Here is a 21092-nt window from a genome sequence, read left to right as displayed (position 1 = left end):
TTACTCTATCAGGATGTAGATATGATGGATCAGAATGGAATGACACCTTTAATGTGGGCAGCATATAGAACACATAGGTATGTAACAACTATAAAAATCTTATTCAGGCCTTTTCAGCATAAGTAAGAGAGAGGAAAAAGCAGTTAATATTATACTCACTAATATTTACAATTTTTATTATGACTATATGGTATATAGAAATTACCTCTTTGGATGTTTTGGTATCTCTGTGTTACCTCTGCCTCAGTGATTAAAGCTTCCTTAATCTATTTCTCTTTTAACAATTTCTAAGAATGGAAGTTGTTACCTTTTTTAAAAAAGTAATGCATTTTTTCATGTGACTTACATATTGACAAGTTTAATGTATTAATTAGTAAGTTGTCTTAGATCGCTTTTGGAAGACTCCAAATTTAAATTTTAAAAAATTTTAGTTCTTTAATTGTATTAATGACATCCATTTCTAAGTCAAAAATAGAAAATATCAGGACTAAGTTGCTTATCCCCTGAAACTATTAATAATTACTTTATATCGTGTTGTACATACTTAATACTTTATATTAGAATATTGTCTCATCATTGATTTTAAAGTTGTTAAGTAGGTTAGAAGTATTCCAAAATGGAGTATTACTGTAACCATAATCAGTTTAGTATCTGTAATGATTTCTATAATTGAAATTAGGGTTGTTGTTGTTGTTTGTTTGTTTGTTTTTTTTCCTTTTCAGTGTGGATCCAACTAGATTGCTTTTAACATTCAATGTTTCAGTTAACCTTGGTGACAAGTATCACAAAAACACTGCTCTGCATTGGGCAGTACTAGCAGGGAATACCACAGTCATTAGTCTTCTTCTGGAAGCTGGAGCTAATGTTGATGCCCAGAATATCAAGGTATAAAAATATTCTATATTGATAATACTGTATGAAATGTAGCTAATAATGCATGAATTCCATAAAACAAGTTTTTCACAGACTATTAGAGTTGAAAGAAACTTTCCATACGGGTTTACAGTTAAACCACATTATGCATAATAAATTGTAATACTTCTTTGACTTGGTTATTTTATTGTCTTATTTTTTTTTAAAGGTCAAGAGATTTAAATTTGATAAGCGCCTTTATGGTGTTTATAGGAGAATCTCTGCCCCACCATGGTGGACTAATCCAGGAAAAGTTACAAAATTATATAAGAGCCAAGCACAATTAACATTTACACTCTAAGCATTTAGAAATCAATAAACATTTTATTAATACATGCAATAAGATTCTATTGCTAGTCTTAAATTTTGGTTATTTCTTTTCATTTTTAAAGCTTCAGGATCCACCATGTCTTTCAGCAACGAACTCTTTCTATGAAAATACTTTAAACATCATATTTTAATAATGTGCATTCATAAGTAACTATACCCATTGACAAATGTTCTTTAATTTTGGCTATAATTTATAGTATTTTCTGAGTTATGTTTCTTAAATTTCTAAGGGATACGTACTAATTAAATATGAAGGAGGTTCAAGGCACATGCTAATCTAGAATGGCCAATCAAAAAGTAGGTTATCTCCTGCTGGATCAGGGTATCTCTTTATGTTCCAATGAATAGTTATTTCTTCCTTGATTCAGTTACTTTAAGAAAATAAAATGGCTTAGACTAGTAGTATGGAGTATAATTTATTAAGCTTATCAATTTTTAGAAGTAGTGTAATTAAAACATTTAGTTTAAAGTAAATTAATATTGGAAACTGTAAGATATTAATAAAATCATATTTTTTCTTTCCTTTTAAAAAAATTTCAAGTTTTCTTGTCCCTCACCAAAGTGATCAGAATAGTTCTGTATCTGCCACTAAACATAGAGAAAGAAGAAAGCCAGCATATCATAGTGCCTGACATGCAATGGGCACTCTAGGTATTTATTGACTGAGTAAATGAAGACTTATGTATTCTTGAGTATTACTTAAGGTAGTTTTCATGACTCTGCTAGGATACCTCTCTGCCACTTCAGAAACTTTAGAGAGGAATTTTTGCTTTTCCAAATGTTTTTAAATAGGAGGTTCTTAAAAGTTTGTAACACTGGAATGATTAAATTAGCTGACCCCAGGTCTGAAGGTTAAGAAAGGAGAAGTTTGACTAAACCTGATCAATATACCTATAAGAAAATTACTTGAGATTTCCTCATGTTTTATTACCTGGATTAGTTTAGAGTGTTACTACTTTTTTTCTCTTTGCTACCAGACAGCCACTCCTAAGGTGATCATGCATGAGGAATACATTTAAAGATATTTAGTATTATTGAGAAAACAGTATTAATTTTAGTTTGGCAAAGGGAAAGAACTCTGTAGACCTTCTGCCAATAGCTGTATCAGTAGTATACTGAAATTACAGTAATACCAAAGAATTACGACAGTAAGATGACTCCACAGTTCTGGAGTTTCAGACTAGTAGTGTATATTTTAAGAACTTTTAAAAGTATATTTTCTGTTCATATATAATTAGGTTAAATTCAGTCACAGTCATTAGGATTTGAGGTATGGTTTTTAAATTCAATGTAGTATTGAATGGTTTCAAGTAAATAATGAAGACTCGTACTTCTCATTAGCCATTGCATAAATCTTTAAGTCTTAGTAAAAGGAATAATCTACAGCAAATTTCAACAAAAAGTTGATGGTAAGAGTAGAGATATTTACAATTATTTGAATGATTTTGAACCTTATATTTTTAATATTTTAAGGTTCAGGCGAAAGAGTTATATGGTACCAAGAAACCATGAAATGGAATGTAGCTTCCTTAACTAGTGTATTCATGTGAATACTTTCCAGAGTCTACAGTGTCTATAACTGAGCTAATTATTGTACCTTAGAATTTTTATTTAAATTCATTTATTTTCTTTCTAGTTACTTTGTTTTTATTAGTATTTTAACTTTATCTGTCACATGTAATCAAGGTTGGCTATCGGCAAAAAAATTTTTCATGGAATTCCCTGGTAGCTTCTGGAGTGATAGTAGTTAAAGAAAATAAAGTCTAAGGAATTATTGTATTTGTTCAGGGAACATTTATACTTTCAGGAGAAAAATTATCTTTATATCTACACTGGTGACAAAGTAGATTTTTGTTTAAAATGCACTTTGTATGTAATTAAAAAGATGAATATGAAATACCTTTTTTAAAAATGGGGATCTGCCTCGAAGGCATTCCCAACATACTTAAGTCTTATCATCATCTTCTAATACAAACCGTGTATTCATTCATTCAGTAAATTCTGGTTCAGTGGCAGGTGGTGGGAGACACATTGTTCAAAACAAATAAGGTCCCTATTCTTTCAGAACATACATTGTATTGAGGAAACAGCCAATAAGTGAAAAATAATAAAAGGCAAATGTGATAGAGTGACTGGGATGGAAAGACCACATCAGGTGAGAGTGATTTGGGAATGCCTCTGAGGAGATGACATTTGCTTTCAGAATTATGTGATGAGAAGGGATCAGTTATACAGAGATATGAGGGAAAAAACTTTCCACATAGAGGAACATGCAAGTGCAAGGCCCTAAACAGGAATAAGATTGCCATGTTTGAGGTGCAGAAATAAGGACAGTGTGGCCAGAGTACAGTGAGCAAGGTGGTGAAGTCACTTGAGAAAGGCAGATGCTGTATCATGCAGTGCCATGATAAGGAGCTTTAATTGTATTCTCAGTCATGGAAAGCAGTTGAAAGGATTTATGTAGGCTGATTATATGATCTGCTTTGTTAAAATATTTTTTTAAACATTACGTTGGTTGATGTATGGAGAATGCATTGAAGAGTTAAGAAAATAGGAGAGATGGAGATCAGTTAGACTGTTGCGAAAAATCAGGCAAGTGATTATGTTAGCTTAGCCTAGGATCAGAGGAGTAGAGATAGAGAGAAATGACTGGATTTGGAGATGATATTTTAAAGTAGAAATTAGAAGGTAGGTTAGGTATGGGGATGAAAGAAACTGCCATTGATGACTTAGGTTTTGTTTTGAGTAGCTGAGCATCTTGTGATATGAAATGTTGAGATTGTGAAGACTGAAGGAGAAGTACTTTTTGGGGTGAAGGTGATAGGAATTGGTTCTGTTTGGTAATATGTAATTTGAAGTGGTGCCTTTTAGCTTTGTGAACTATTAAGCTAATTAAGGAAACCTAAATTGCTGCCAGTTTTGAAAAGGAAACATTTATTTAAAAAAATACGTAGAATATTTGTCCAGGAATTTAACCAAATTTATTTACACCTATGCATTTTTCCCGTTTTAAGTCTTAAGAAAGAGCCTTGTTGATAATAATGAATTATAACAATAAGATATAGACAGTAAATCTGACTATGACTTTAATAGCTATAAAAATTTATATCTTTCAAAGAATATGAAAAATTATGCTTTGTGTTATAATAATTCTATAACTATTAGTTGATCCTCCCTTTCCCTAAAATACCTATTTGCTGTATACGATAAAGTTTCTGAGAAATCTTTCTTTATATTAACTAGAGATTTACCTTTACATATTAGTTATTTCAGTAAGGAATTCAGTTCTTTTCATATATAAACAAATGTTCCTTTATCAAAATAAGATAGAACTTATTTTAAAGACAATTTATATTAAATGATAGATAACTTTAAAATTGCTGTTTTCATCTTTAGAAGGATCAAGCTGTATACCCTTGGTTTTTTTTATCTGGAACCCCCCGCCCCAGTGGACTTTGGTTGGGGGAGGTAATGGGTCCATGGATCCCTGAAATTGTTGAAAAAAAGTTATGTGTATCAGCAGTTTTCTGGGAAGAAGGAAAGTGGCTGTCATCAGAAGAGACTCAAAAGAATTTAAGAACCAAGCCCCTAGATAATAGCTACATGAAATAATTTTAAATCTCTTCTTGTAAAGCAACAACAGGGGAAACAAGTGATTTGGAATACTAAGAATAAAAACCAAAACACAATTATGGCCTACTAAGTAATCCCTTTTGTGATAGTATCTCATTTGTGATTGAAAAAAAATAATAATACTTTACTCTTTAGCATATGTTTTAGTTACACTGATAAATTTAGATGAACTGAGTTTGGGAGGAACAGTTAATCTGAGTGCTACCCAAGCAGTTATAATCTTTTTCTAAAATTATCAAAGGACATAATTTTTAGCTGGTACAGAATGTAAAATTACTGAGCTCTGTTCATTAAGATATGGAAAGATTTCTTGTATAGTTTCTTGAAATGAGGTAAGAAAACTGTTTTCAGAAAATAATTTTGAATTACCTTTTAAATACCTGACCTAGATGGTCTCCAAATAAATTTTTTTTTTTAATTTTGACAATGAAGTTCAATCTTACATAGGCAAAATGTTGAGTGACCTTACTCCCTAACCATAGTGTTTATCTGACCAAAACCTTTGAATAATTTCTTTTATTAACAGTTACATAGTCTATAATTACTCCATGTAGATTCTTGCTGTTGTTGTTATTGTTAGTATTATTTTGGCTGAGACATGGAGTGATCAAATAAATATAGACTTAACTCAGAACCCTGGTTTTAATATACTTCTTTAAATGAATTGAGTGTTTATTTTACCAGCTGAATAAAAGAACTATACAAAAACAGTTAGATGACTAGAGGAGTAGTTGAAAGATTTTTTAAAGCTCCCTCAATCTTTTTGTCTAGGCAATCCTTAGGTGTCACATGGCCCTCTAGTGGAAGGGATGCTCAGCTGGACCGAGGCAACTGCAGGATATTCCAGGGGAGTTGTTACCCAAGGGATTGCTTTTATTCAGGTAATCTTTATAGTTTGGATTAATTAGCTGGTTCTGACAACTTAGGTGATGGAATTTTTGAATAGGTAAGGAGCTGTTTTAAAGTAAATATCCCTATTTGTGGAAGACACCTAGATTAGCCCATTTCTTATTAAATATCATTGATCTTTATATTAAAGGATTGGTTGGGTTTTTTGTTGTTATTGTTGTTTTGTAATAGTTGTTGCTGTTGGTGGCAGTGGTGTGTTTTATTTTGTTGTTTATTTTTGTTTTTTTAATGTAAAAAAAGTAAACTCTATACAGGTAATCATTCCTCATAAATAAGGTATCCCAAGGCTCTTTATTCCTTCATTCTTTTTGACCTGGTTTTTGGAAATAAAATTTCAATTTTTTTTTACCTTTTAAAAGTAATTTTGAATATTCATCTTTACATTCTTGAAACTTTGGTAAGCATTTAAAGTTTTACTTTTCTATTTGAAGAGGTCGATAAATAGTGGAAGACATTAAATAGAATGGAAATGTAGGTGTCTAACTTGCAAAAGGAGAAATAAGATTTTAAATTTTAAATTAGTTAAGGCAAAAAGAAGCATAGACCTAAAATTAGGAGTGCTTATTTCTTTGTTTCTTACTTTAATACGTTTTATTCTTATTATATAAACTCCTTGGCATTCGTTTTCTTAGGATTAAAGGGAGATGTAAATTTATAACTTGAATTTACTATTTTTTAAAATCATTTCTCATTTACTTTGGAAACTTCTGGATGGGTGAATAAATATAAATCAAGAATGCCAGTACAATAGTGGAAGAAGTAGAGACTGACTTTCCCTTTTCTTTCCTATTCTCTTCTGAAGACTCTAATTATTACTGTTGAAATAAAACTGAGAGATTTCTGGCAACTTGGTATTATAGCAGGATGTTTTGTAGCAATAACTATTACTAATGAAATTTTTAAAGAATAAGAAATAACTGATAAACTTACTGATAGTCTCTGATCCAGCAGGTACTAAAATACCTACTTTTTGATTTGCTCTCTAATATGTCAAAATGCAAGCAAAAATAAAATCTACAGAATATGATGAGAAAATACATTTTGTGTTTATTCTTTGGGAAGGCATAATAAGAAATATGTAATGATGCAGGTGTTTTTAGTAATTTACACAATGTTAAAACCATGTTAATAGGGCAATAAATTAATTTTTATAGATGTTCTTTAAAAGTAACTAAGATAGCCTGCTTTAAAATTTTTAATAAGAATTTCTTCTACTTATCAGGGTGAATCAGCGCTTGATTTGGCAAAACAGAGGAAAAACGTGTGGATGATCAACCACTTACAAGAAGCAAGGCAAGCAAAAGGATATGACAATCCATCCTTCCTTAGAAAGCTGAAAGCTGATAAGGTAAACCTGTAACTGAAGATTTTCTTTTTCTTTTCTTTTTTTTTTTTTTAAGACGGAGTTTCACTGTTGTTGCCCAGGCTTGAGTGCAGTGGCAAGATATTGGCTCACTGCAACCTCTGCCTCCTGAGTTAAGGCAATTCTCGTGCCTCAGGCTCTGGAGTAGCTGGGATTACAGGTGCCCGCCGCCATGCCAGGCCAACTTTTGTATGTTTTTAGTAGAGACAGGGTTTTCACCATGTTGGCCAGGCTGGTCTCAAACTCCTGACCTCAGGTGATTTGCCCACCTTGGCCTCCCAAAGTCCCAAAGTGCTAGAATTACAGATGTGAGCCACCACACCTGGCTGAAGATTTTCAACATATAATTTTTAAAGCAGGTACACTTACTTAGCATGAGTACTTATAGCCTTGAACATTTCTCAATGTAATTTTAAAAATATTATTTTACTCAGAATAAACGAAGGTAAATAACAAAGTTTCCAAGGGCTCTTGCCTACCTGATTGGTGACCTTTTGGCGCCATCTGATAATTAAGGATGGGTGTATATGAAATTATTTAAATCTCCATAGGCTACTGGTGTAAATTTTGGTTCATTGATTCAACTGGCTTTTGTTAAGTAATAGATAAAAATAAGGATTTTTCTAGTGAATGCTCATTTGTTCGTATGATAGTAAATTGTGAAATAGCTTAGTCCTAATACATATCTTTTTAAACTACTCACAACTCGAGTACAAACTTGAGCTTTGCATTCTTTTGTGATATGTTGTATAACTTTTTTTCAGAGAGAGAATTTATATTCTTGACTTTCCTATGGAAAGCCCATTTTAGATCGTCCATATACCTTCAGTTTTAAATTGTATGACTGTTGGCTCAGTTGCCTAATTATAATATGGTAATAAAACTTAGAATATTTTCCCCCAAAGAGGTGGTCTAGGTTCCCCACAATCTTATTTCCCACAAAAAAGAGTTTCTTTATGTACCCAAATTATTATCAAGATGTCTGCTAAATGTCAATAATCACAACTTGAGTGGCATTAAGTCTTGAGAACCATCTTCTGTAGATTGTATTTAGGCAGTTCTAGTGGTCATGTAGATTATTTAAAGTTAATAATGATCTATCTGTTCCCAAGGCAAAAAGACAAATTTGGGATAAAGAGAAGCACACTTGAAAGCAGTATCTCCTTTATTTATAGGAGTTTGGACTCAATCAGTTGGAAAGTCCCCTGGTCTGTTACTTAGAAGAATTAGATTCATAGTTTATAAACTTGGCTGTTTTCAGCCCTATAGCTGAGAATAATGAACAATTTTTGCATGTTATGTTAACTCTTTAATGTAATTATTAGATACAATATAGAAAATGATTTATTTTTGTGTTGCTCAGTTTTCTAGGATTTAGAGCAGTTTTGCTCAACAGAGTGAAAAATGGCTGTCTCATGATAATTAGGCTAGTAATAAAAATATCTTGTGTTACTTTGGAAAATCCCATAATGTCGGTTCTTTTGTTTTGTTGAATGTGAGTATTTTGAAGTTTTATTTTATATATATGTATATATATAGTCAGACACAAGTGACAACAAATTTTAGATATTGCATTAATGGGTAAAGTTACTTATAGCATTAGTAAACTATGTATCAGATTTATGTGTTTGGATATGATTTTTTTTTTTTTAAAAAGAGAACTTCATTAAAAGTGTAGTGCAATTCTAACATTTATATACCATTGTGGTCAGTTCAGAAATTGAGTTTCTTTCCTGTTTTTCTTTTCATTAGTAGTTTTAAATATATTAAAATTTTTAAAAAGGTTAGTTTTAAAAATATATGATGATTGGGAGAGTAATCTTTAAAGGTTAAAAGTAACCCTCATATATTTAAAAATTATGATTAGGAGACCTGTGAGATTAAGCATCTATAATTACGTAAACTGTTCTTTTTCCATGTCACACTGGAAATACTTCAGTCATTAACATGTTTTGATTTGCTAGCCTATGAAGTGTGTTTTATATGTAAAACTAAACAAGAATATAGTGACAACTAGGACTCAATAGTGTTTTATTTTAAAAAGTTATTCCCTTAAGAAAAATAGAAATGTCATTCCAAAAGGGGGAAAATATTTTTGGATAGTGCTAGTAGATAGGTAAAGAGAGAATCTTTAGCCAGTCATGGTGGTGTGCCTATAGTCCCAGCTGCTTGGGAGGCTGAGGCAGGAGGGTTGGTTGAGCCCAGGAGGTTGAGGCTGCAGTGAGCCAAGATTATGCCACTACACTCCAGCCTGGGTGATTGAGTAAGACCTTGTCTCCCAAAAAAAGAAAGGGGGAGAATGTTTTTAGAAAACTATTTTAAAATCTCTTAGACTTTTTTATTTTAAGTAAAAGGATTTTAGACAGCCATATTTATGATTAAATAAGTCTTCTTAATAAGTCGGAAGAACATCTTTCAATTAGTATTTAGAGGGGGTTTGGGAGTAGGAGCTAAATTGACTATAAAAGGGCAATATGAGGATTCCTTTTAGTAATGGAGATATTCTGTATCTGGACTGTATCAAGGTTAGTTTCCTGGTTGTGATATGCTACTGTTTTGCAAGATGTTACCAATGGGGGACAAAGGATATTTAGGATCTGTCTATTATTTATTACAACTGTGTGTGAATCTATAATTATTCCAAAATAAGAAGTTTAATTTTAAAAAGAGGCTTCTGAATCTAGGTGGTGGATATACTTCCTGTGTAATTTTTCAAATTTACTATATAGTTGAAAATTTCCCTAATAAAATACAGGAGAAAATAAATTTCTCATATAGCAGTATATCAACATTGTATCTTTATAGTACCATTTTATGTAGCCATACATTCTCTCTCTTCTGAGTAGTAAATCTTCTCTCATGTCTTAAGGTTCATACTTAATAGAAAAAAAAGTTGGATTACTTATTTTACTACATTATAAAATTAAAGCCTGAAATTGATGTTTAATTATTACTCTAAGTTAAAATTATACATTTAGTTTAGAAAATAAATTACAGTGGCCAAATTGGGGAAGACATGGTCATTTATATGGGAAAAAAAAAAACCCCTACTTATTTCAGTGGAAGCCAATAGGATGCAAAGGGTGCTAAAAAAAATGTGTAATATAATCTTAGCCTTTAGAAAGATATTCAATAAGGAAAGCAGTGTTTATACTCTGCTTTGTTAGACTACAGCTGTTTTTGTTTGTTTTTTTTTCGGGGGCGGGTGTGTATGACAGGGTTTCATTTTGTTGCCCAGGCTGAAGTACAGTGGCCTGATCATAGCTCACTGCAGCCTTGACCCTTGACCTCCCTGGGCTCAGGTGATCCTCCCCCCTCAGGCTCCCAAGTAACTGGGACTACAGTATAGATATATGCCACCATGCCCAGCTAATTTTTATATTTTTTGTAGAGACATGTTTTTGCCATGTTGCCCAGGCTGGCCTAGAACTCCTGGGCTCAAGTGATTCTCTTGCCTGATCTTCCCAAAGTGTTGGGATTAAAGACATGAACCACCGTGCCCCGCCTTGAATATCTTACATAGTTTTTTGACCTAAGGTAACTGAAGAGAGACTTGATAACTGGCTGTAAGTTTGTGAAGGGCTTTTATATGAAAGTGGCTTACTTTGGTTGCTATAAAGATACAATTGTGATAGATGTTATGAGGAGTTATGTAGGTTTTATACTTACAAGTATGGACTTTCTAACAACCAGACCAGTACAGAAATGAAATGGAAATACCTTTAGAATATTGAGCATTCTGCCTTGATCTTTGTTCAGAGACACATCTCTTCATTTAGTGGACTCTAGGAGCTTACAGATTGTTTGATTTTATTCTTTATCTCATTTTAAGATTTTAGTATACTGTTTATTATTTGAAATGTCTTCTCCAGGCAAGCATCATCAGGGTTTCTTATGTGATATAATTCTTATACTATCAGTCATTGTAGTTGTCTTTGTCTCTCTGGTTATCAGTGCCCCTGTTAAAAAGGAGTGGTATTTTTCATAAACTGTTGGCTAGCCAGTTTATGTGTTAAACAGGTGGTACTTTCTTCAGTATTTGACCATATAGAACCCACTCCTGTAACTTCTATTCTTATTTTCCACAATATTAGCAAAGTTATTTAAAATTGTTTAATGCCTGTCTCCAGAAGACAGACTCTAACACCTTGAATAGTACCTGTACATAGTATGCAAATTTGAATGAATGAATTTTACCTGCTGTTGCATGCCTTCATAAAAGTAACAGTGGTTCAGATTGAGATTACTTGAAACATGCAAAAACTTTCTAATTATTTGTTTCTGTACAGGAATTTCGGCAGAAAGTAATGCTAGGAACACCTTTCCTGGTTATTTGGCTGGTTGGGTTTATAGCAGACCTAAATATTGATTCTTGGCTCATTAAAGGGCTAATGTATGGTGGTGTTTGGGCTACAGTACAGTTTCTTTCAAAGTAAGTGTGTTGTTTTTAACAGTATTTTAAATTGTACATGAAATAATTTGTACTCATATAAAATTAATGTTTTGTATGTTTAGAACTCTGCTTTTATGTTGTACATTCGATCTTAATTTATTTAAAGAATTTAGATATCTATATGTGAAATCAGATTTTTTAGCATTGTTGTTAAAATGATTCAAAGATGCTTTACTGATAAAAGTCTAGCATATAATTTTTAACACTAAAATATTTATTGGGAAATATTTGAAATATTTTAGTAAAAGTGAATTTGAGTCTGTTGAACTCTAAATATAACATACATATTGTTAATTTCTAGGTAATTATAATACTTGAGCTCACCTTTCTATGGGAATTATTTTTCCTATAGAAAATAAGGCATAAGCAATAAGCAAGGAAGAAGTTGTATTTTTAGTAGCAAGGTAACGTCTAAGCATTATTATGAAGTAGGCTTAGTTTTTAAGGTTATTTTCTCCCTCTTTTTTCTTTAAACATCGTGATCATTTCATTTTCTTCTTATTCGTAGGTCTCATTGCTCTAAAGTTGCCCTACCCAACAAACCTAGACAGGTGTCTATGATCTAGAACTTCCCATCTAATTTCCATTCCTTTAGTATCTTAATTTCACTTGCTTTTCAGAAAAGAATTCTGAAAATAGTTCACAGAGAGATGAGAATTAGACTAGTATTACAATATGCTGAGTGGCTTAATTCTAGTTAATTAATCTAATTTTAGTAGTTCTAGGAGCTCCAAGAGGTATAAATAGGAAGTTACTAAGACTTTCTGCCTATATGGATAGTTCATTCTGTTTATATTTAGTAAATTGTACTAATGTTTATTTTTCCCAATTTTAATTATTATAAACACAACCCTTCAGTTTCACTAAGTTAACCAGTTCATTCTACTTGAAAAGATGTGCTCCAGCTTTTGCTGGATTATATAGGTAAGGAGAAATAATGATGAAACAGAGAAAAATGTGAAGCTTGGTTTGTATTCATTTGTTAAAATTATAACACATCTTTGGTGAATAATATTCTGGATGATAGCTACTATACTAAAGTCAGTTATTGACTTTAAGAAAATAAGAATGCACTAAAATTCTGATATTGAAAAGTATATGGAATGTAATTTAAATTTGGGGGAAATTAAAAGGAACTTCAGAATCTTGCTGAGTCCTTCAGCTGTGAACTAATTTTTATTGATGACTGTGAAAATAGTCATGATATTTTAGCATCTTGAACTCTGGATTCTGGTGAAACCAATGCTTACAATACAAAATGTGTGCATTTTCATTTAAATAAATATTCATTTTTTACAATGAAATATAGAGCTCATGTGTTGTAAAACTTGTGTTTTACAGATCCTTTTTCGATCATTCAATGCATAGTGCATTGCCCCTTGGAATATATTTGGCAACCAAATTCTGGATGTATGTGACGTGGTTCTTCTGGTTTTGGAATGATATCCTTTGGTTATAAAGATCATACCTAAAACAAATTTTGTTTGTTATTTGAACAAATGTTTAATAATTTGACATTAGAACTGAACTACTCTTTCGTAATACGTTAAAATAGTGTTCCTAGAAAAATAAGTATTAATATAAATAATAGGTTGCTTTTGAAAGCTATCTTTAATAACAGCATATAAATAATAGCAGCTATCATTTTTGAGTGTTTAAAAGGCACTTTCTGACTATTCATTTAATCCACATCTCATAAGTTAGTATTGTTACCCCTTTCTTCTCCCTTTTTTTCTATATTTTTTATTTTTATAGATTCAGGGGTTACATGTGAAGGTTTGTTATATGGATATATTGTATAATGGAGAGAAAAACAAGCAACCTAATTTAAAAAAATGGGTAAAGGACACAAACAGACTTTTCTCCAAAGACATGCAAGTGGCCAAACATGAAAAAATGTTAAACATCACTAATCATCAGAGAAATGCAAATTAAAACCACAATCTCACACCAGTCAGAATAGCTTTTTTTTTTTTTTTTTTAATTGCATTTTAGGTTTTGGGGTACATGTGAAAAACATGCAAGGTTGTTGCTTGCATAGGTGCATACGTGGCAGTGTGATTTGCTGCCTCCCTCCCTTTCACCTATATCTGGCATTTCTCCCCATGCTATCCCTGCCCAACTCCCCACCCCCCCGCTATTCTCCCCTCCCCCGCAACAGACCCCCGTGTATAGTGCTCCCCTCCCTGTGTCCATGTGTTCTCCTTGTTCAACACCCGCCTATGAGTGAGAACATGTGGTGTTTGATTTTGTGTTCTTGTGTCAGTTTGAGAATAGCTATTTTTAAAAGGTCAAAAAGCAACAAGATGTCAAGGATGTGGAGAAAAAAAGAACACTGTTGGTGGGAATGTAAATGAGTACAACCTCTATGGAAAACAGTATGGAGATTAGTCAAAGAACTAAAAATAGAACTAGCAGCCATTTACGGTGGCTCATGCTTGTAATCCGAGCACTTTGGGAGGCCCAGGCAGGTGGATCATGAGGTCATGAGTTAAGACCAGATTGGCCAGTGTGGTAAAACCCCATGTCTACTAAAATAACAAAAATTAGTTGGGCGTGGTAGCGCATGCTTATAGTCCCAGCTTACTCGGGAGGCTGATGCAGAAGAATCACTTGAACCCAGGAAGTGGAAGTTGCAGTAAGCCAAGATGGTGCCACTGCACTCCAACCTGGATGACGGAGTGAGACTCCATCTCAAAGGGGAATTAAAAAAAGAACTCTACCATTCAACCCAGCTATCTCGATTTTATAGTTGAGAAAAATTTAGGCTCTGTAGCTAGTTTCTGATCAAGTTGGGATTGTGAAACATGTATTTTTCTAACTAAACATATTTTAAGCCTTTCTACCAAATGTTGATTTTTATGTTTTGGTATTAAACTATTTTCTCTAAATTTTTTTTTTTTTTTTTTTTTTTTGAGACGGAGTTTCGCTCTTGTTACCCAGGCTGGAGTGCAGTGGCTCCATCTCGGCTCACAGCAACCTCCGCCTCCTGGGTTCAGGCAATTCTCCTGCCTCAGCCTCCTGAGTAGCTGGGATTACAGGCACGCGCCGCCATGCCCAGCTAATTTTTTGTATTAGTAGAGATGGGGTTTCACCATGTTGACCAGGATGGTCTCAATCTCTTGACTTCATTATCCACCCGCCTTGGCCTCCCAAAGTGCTAGGATTACAGGCTTGAGCCACCGCGCCTGGCCTCTAAATATTTTTTTAATGCCACTACTTATTTTGTTGTGGTAAATAAGAGTTAATCTTCCCTCTTCGTCTTTTTTGCCTTCATGAAAAGGTGTTTCATCTCTTTTGCCTTTATGAAAAGCATGTAATGCTGTATTTTCACACATTTGCTATCTTCAGCAAATTGTCAGTGTAGTATACTTTCCCTGTTTAAATTTTTTTTTAATTTTTATGTTTGAGAGACAAGATCTTCTGTTGCCAGGTTGGAATGCAGTGGCACAACTATGGCTCACTGCGGCTTGAACTCCTGGGCTCCAGCAATCCTGCTGCCTCAGCTTTCCAAGTAGCTGGGACTACAGGCATGCACCACCACGACTTACTAATATACTTTTAAAAACTAATATAATTGAAATTGTAAGTATGCCTGTGTGCCAATAAAGAAATAAAGCCAGTGTCAATTTTTGATATTTTTACATAGAAAAAGTTCAGTCAGCAAGATAGACTGACTTATTGTAATAAAGGCACACGTTTCTTAAATGTTAATTAAGTATTTTTCAAAACATTACTACCAAAAGTATATGTTTTAAATGGTATGCAATTTTTGGTGACTTGTAACTATTCTAAGCAATCTTAGTTATTCATACCTGGTTTCACTTCACAACCTTGCATATCATAATACTGTATTCTTTTTATTAAGTCGCCTTGTGTCTTAGTTGAAACACAAAATGTGCTTATTTTATTTTTGAGACCTAAGGCACAGAATTGTAACTACACTTCTGATTCTTATATTTTTACTGCATTATGTAATTGCTTTCAGAAAGAGTAGTACTTTTAAATATTTTCTTAGTGTAAGTATCTATTGAAATTCTTCCATATGGCAGTTTTCACTAGCAAATTCTGGCCTTGTATTATACTTTGTCTTAAAAATTATTCCTCAAGGATTTATTAAGCTTTAGAATTGCCATATTGGAACACTTAGTATGAGTAAAACAGATTTGTTTGTTTTCATTACCTCATTTATTTTAAAGTTATAAAAAGCATTGACCTCTGAAATGACTTTAGTATTCCAGACATATTTTCTAACTTTATGTTTCCTAAATTGGACATTAAAAGTTATATTCAAGAAAAAAACTCAGATTCAGATCTCAAAATAATGTTAAACTGTTTCTGTACTCCTGTTATGTGTAAGTGGCAAGAAGCAGGAAAGTCAGTAACTTACCAAATAATGAAAAATTAATGCTAGAGCGTATTATATAGTAAAATTTCAATTTTTTCCTTTATTCAGTTAGTATAAAATAGCTAAAGCTTGGGAAATAGTATAAAATAGCTAAAGTTAGAAATTGAAACTAGGAGAGGCAGATTTTGAAGGGAGGACCAGGACAATCAAGTCTATTTAGCTTACCCTGTTTGAATAATTCTGCCTTTAAAATAGATTGATACAGATTTCATTTTGTAAATACATTGAATAAATTGCATCTTAATTTTTCAAATAAAAATGCTGTATGAGAATATCAAGTTTTATTCTTACATGTCTGTAAAAGAGAGATGATAGTAGCACTGTCCCAAAGTTCTTGAGAAGATGAACACCTGAGGACATACCTGACATGTAAAAAGGGTTGGTTTTTTTTTTTAAAGGTGCACATTACTATTTCTGATGACTTCTAAAATCTAAGTTATATCTAAAGTTATTTTAAATGTGTATTCACAATTCCTTTTGTTTTTGGGTTTTTGTTTGTTTTTGTGGGTTTTTTTTTGAGACACGGTCTTACTCTGTCACACCCAGACTAGAGTGTAATGGCATAATCACGGCTCACTGCAGCCTCAACCTCCCAGGCTCAGGTGATCCACCCACCTCAGCCTCCCGAGTAGCTGGGACTACAGGAACACACCACTATGCCTGGATAATTTTTGTATTTTTTGTAGAGACTGAGTTTTGCCGTGTTGCCCATGCTAATCGCAAACTCCTGGGCTCAAGTGGTTCTCTTGCCTCAGCCTCCCAAAGTGCTGGGATTATAGGTGTGGACCCATGCCTGGCCAACAATTTCTTTTGTTTGAACATTTGTGTATGTGTAAATGATACTCATGAAATGTGTGGTAAAATCACAGATTACTTTAAATTCCGCGTATGCAAAGGAAAACCTATACTTCATGTTATAAAAGAACTGTATTTCTAGGTCCTCTATGATTTTGCAACTGTGTTTTTCTCCTAGTTTGATACTTCTAAAGCCAGTGTGAGAAGCTTCAGAAACCTCTAGGGAAGGGAACAGAAAAGAGCACGAGTAAGTTATAATGGAGGCACAAAGGATCTTAGACAGGAAATAGCCACAGGCTCATAATATACAGTGATGATTCAGGTACCTTAAGATAAAATAGCAGCAGTTGTCCAGGATCACTTCTGATGACCTCAGGCTCTTTTCTGTTGCTTTGACCATGTCTCGTGCAACTCATGCTACCTATGTAATTAACTCTGATTTATACTAGTTTTGAAAAATATAATTACAGTTCTTTTTCATTATTCACAGTAGTTCTGTGAAGTTGCTGCAAGCACTGAAATAGAAAATACTGAACCATTGTTCCTAAGAGAAATACAGAGTTAGGTTCCCACATGGCTCTGGTCACAACAGTATTGGTATCAACTGATCACTACATAACTTTGTTTTGCATGTGTTTCTTTTTTAAAAAATCTTATTTAATATGTATTGTTGATTCATTAATCTTGAACTTATGGCCAACAGCACTATAGCTTATTCCTGAATGAAGCTTATCTATTACAGGAATTTTTTCTGTAAAGCACATCACAGCCTCCTTGTGCTTAAGAGCATGATAGCACTTCAGTACTGTGCTTGAAGGTCCTTTTAAACAGCAAAATCAGCAGAAAGCACAAAAATGTGGCCCTAAATAGACCATGTAAAGGACACTTGTTTATAGTTATGAGAACTAAAACAAGAAGACAGAATGTTGCTTTGCTCAGCCTCAGCTGAGAATGTGTGCATTGGGTGACTCACATTTTTTACTGCTTTGTTCATGCCTGTTGAGTGACTAAAAAAGTGCCATGAATATTGATTTTGGTGTTATAAATTTTATCAAGTGGGTGTGAGGATCAACTTTATAAATTTTATTTTGGTTTCTTAGGTAATATGATACCCAGCTTATTAAGTTACTTAATAGGTGTTTTTATGGTGATAATGAATTTTAAATTGATTTAAACTATTTGTTCTAATAAGTTCTTACTCTTCTGTTCTTTGAATAATTACTTCCCTGTAAAACACTTCATATTTATTTGGTGCTTTTTTGTTTATAGTTTTTCAGATACATTATTTTACTTCTCAAAATAGTTGAGATTAAAAAAAACATATATATATACACACACACAAATTTAATACTGTTTCTAACTGATGGGAATATTGAGGCTCTGAGAAGTTGTTATGTCTTGCTCAAAGTCACATAGGTGGGAAATTATTAAGAGTTTGGTGTTGGACTCAGCTTTCTGGCCTGATTCAGTGTATCTTCAAATGTCCTTATATTATACTCTGAATATAATTTTACGTTTTTAAACCTTCCTGGAGAACAGTTTGTTAGCCTCTAGAACAATTTTTAAAAATACTCTTTAATCTCTTAATCATATGTCAGTAAATAATCAATTGTAAGATCAAAGATTTATTTACAAGGATGTTTCTCTTCATATCATTTATTATGGGGAAAAAAATGAAAACAACCTGAATAGCCAGCCTAAATAAGGGGAGAGTTTTATCAGTTACACTACCTATGGAATTGGTATTACATAACCACTAAAATACTTTCCTGCCTTAATGATATGGGCCCATATTTAAGATCAAATAAGTGAAAAAATACTAAATTACAGAATGAAGTTTAAAATGCACAAAGAAAAAGAGCTGGAAGTGATATGTATCATTTTAATAGTGGTTATCTCTAGGAATTGGACTCATGACTGATTTTATTTGGTTTTTTGCCTTTTAATTTTAAAAATTTTTCACTGACTATGCTTTTTAAATTATAATTAAACAACTCTGAAATTCACTGACATAGCCAGTATAGTCAACTGCTTATTGTGTTGGCAACACTTTTGAAATATTGACAAAAGGTTATTAGAAATTTTGTGTCTGAAAATAAGTTATTTTTCAACCTGGCTTTAAGCAAAATTGAACTTCTTTAAACTCAAGAAACATATGAACAGTGTGCAGAATCTGGGATGATTGCATATATTTAAAAAATCAAGATCGTACGGAATTCTCTCCCATGCATTTCCTCTTAAGCATTTTTTTCTGTAGGTTACTCGTTAGACTTCACTGTTTTCTGTGTATCTCTCCCAGTTTCCTTTCAAAACCCCCTAAGCCTTTTAATGTCTGTCTTCAGGTATCTAGTCACCCAGCACTTTTCATGAATTCTAATAATATTGCTATAAATATTTTTGTATATCTTTTTTTCCCACAAGAGTTTCTCTGAGGTCATTAAAGATATTCTGTGATTTGCATTCTCAATTGTGTGCATTTGACTACTGTAAATGAAGACTGATGTGAGGGGAGGGATCAGTATCTTTCCCCTTATTAGAGAGGTCATTGTTCCAGCATATCTTTTCTTCACTCAGTTGCAGTCTCAACCTTGATATTCATCAAGTTTCCTAGGTACTCTGGTTTATTGATCTATTTGCCTTTATTAACACTGTATAATCTTATAGCTTTGTTCTTAAATTATATCTGAGCAGGGCAATTTTTCCAAGTTTGTTATTTCTCAGGAATGTCTTAGCTCTTTTTGGCCTTTTGCTCTTCCATTTAAATTTTTTTAGCATAAGCTCTTTGCGTTCCATGAAAAGCCTTATGGCTTTTTTGTTTGTTTGTTTAAGATAGTCTTGCTTTGTTGCCCAGGCTGCAGTGCGGTGACGTGATCTTGACTCACTGCACCTCCACCTTCTGGGTTAAAGCAATTCTCCCACCTCAGCCTTCCAAATAGCTGGGATTAGGCATACACCACCATGCCTGGCTAATTTTTGTATTTTTAGTAGAAACGGAGTTTCACCATGTTGGACAAGCTGGTATCAAACTCCTGACCTCAAGTGATACACCTGCTGCAGCCTCCCAAAGTAATGGAATTACAGGCATGAGTACCATGTCCAGCCAGCCTTATGCCATTTTGATTGAAATTCTATTTGAGCTGTAGATTTAGAGAAAGTAGTTTTGATACTTAGATCTTTTATGTTTTTTGGTGAAGTCATATAATTTCTTATGTAGAAGTTTATATCTCAGATTTATTTTTTAAATAATTTTAATTTAAATTATGAATTTTTAAATTTTCTATTTGTGTTTGGTTTATAGAAATGTAGCTTATTAGTTATTGCCAACAATTTTGCTAAAGCCTTTTATTCTAATTTGGGGGTATTTTGGATATATGACATGGGGATAATCATTAACGTGTAAAGACTGAATTTTGTTTTTCTTTCTAGCATTTAATTCCTTTAGTGATTGTATTATATTAGCTGGGATCTTAGTACACTGTGGAATAGACACAGAATGAGTGTCCTCATTTTGTTCCTGACTTTAAAGGTTATCATCTTTAGAAGATTGACTTTAAAGGGCTAGTATTTTACCATTGAGTGTGATATTATAAAGTGTTTACTTGGATTTGATGAATAACCTCTCCTTCTACACGCCCCTTTTGTTTTTACTTTTTGTGAATTATGTTTTTTTCTTTATGCGTTTATATTAAATAATGTATTAATAGACTATTTCTAATGTTGAACCACTTATGCATGCCTGGAGTAAACAAACATGGGCAAAATGTCTTATTTTTCTATACATTGCTGGTTTAAACTTTTTACTAGTTTTGCATGTACATTTGGGAATGAAATTATAATTTTTTTGGATTGTCTTTGTTATGTTTTGATATCAACATGATAGCCTCAAAATGGGTACTGTTTTTAAATGTCTTTAAAAGGGTTTGGGTTAGATTGAAGTTATTGACTACATGTTTATTAGACTTTGTAAAATCATTTTCATCTGGGGTTTGCTTTATGTTAAATAATTTTTTAATATATAGTTTATTTGACTCAGTTGTTTGTTTATATATTTTAGTGATTTGTCCATCTCTTTTGTTTTCAGATGTACCACATTCTCTGTTTTTTTACTTAGCTGCTATACCCCCCTCTCATTCCTAGTATTAATTAGAGCTATTTTTTAGTTAATGTATTTTATTGGATTTTTCAAAGTAACAACTTTAGGTTTTATTAATCCATTCTATTTTCACTTTCAGTATATTTTATTTATTTCCTGTTGTCTGCTTATTTTTTTTCTTGTTCAGTTGTTTAGT

The 21092-nt window shown here is 32.7% G+C and overlaps 1 protein-coding gene across 2 annotated transcripts in view; it reads left to right on the top strand.

Moving 5' to 3' along the window:
* The window catches only part of ZDHHC17 (zinc finger DHHC-type palmitoyltransferase 17), a 95831-nt gene that overhangs the window by 57384 nt on the left and 17355 nt on the right, over window positions 1–21092 (top strand). For both annotated transcript variants that reach the window (XM_064376954.1, XM_064376955.1), the window contains 5 exons: window positions 13–77; window positions 723–885; window positions 7007–7132; window positions 11437–11579; window positions 12942–13044. In XM_064376954.1, coding sequence (XP_064233024.1) covers window positions 13–77; window positions 723–885; window positions 7007–7132; window positions 11437–11579; window positions 12942–13044 — 600 coding nt within the window. The remainder of the gene's footprint in view (window positions 1–12; window positions 78–722; window positions 886–7006; window positions 7133–11436; window positions 11580–12941; window positions 13045–21092) is intronic.

This window comes from Aotus nancymaae, unplaced genomic scaffold, assembly GCF_030222135.1.
Source record: "Aotus nancymaae isolate 86718 unplaced genomic scaffold, 86718_ANA_hifiasm-v0.15.2.pri h1tg000016l, whole genome shotgun sequence".
NCBI classification, from domain to species: Eukaryota; Metazoa; Chordata; class Mammalia; order Primates; family Aotidae; genus Aotus; species Aotus nancymaae.
Note: the sequence above shows the minus strand (reverse complement) of the source record. Positions and strands in the feature narration are given on the sequence as shown.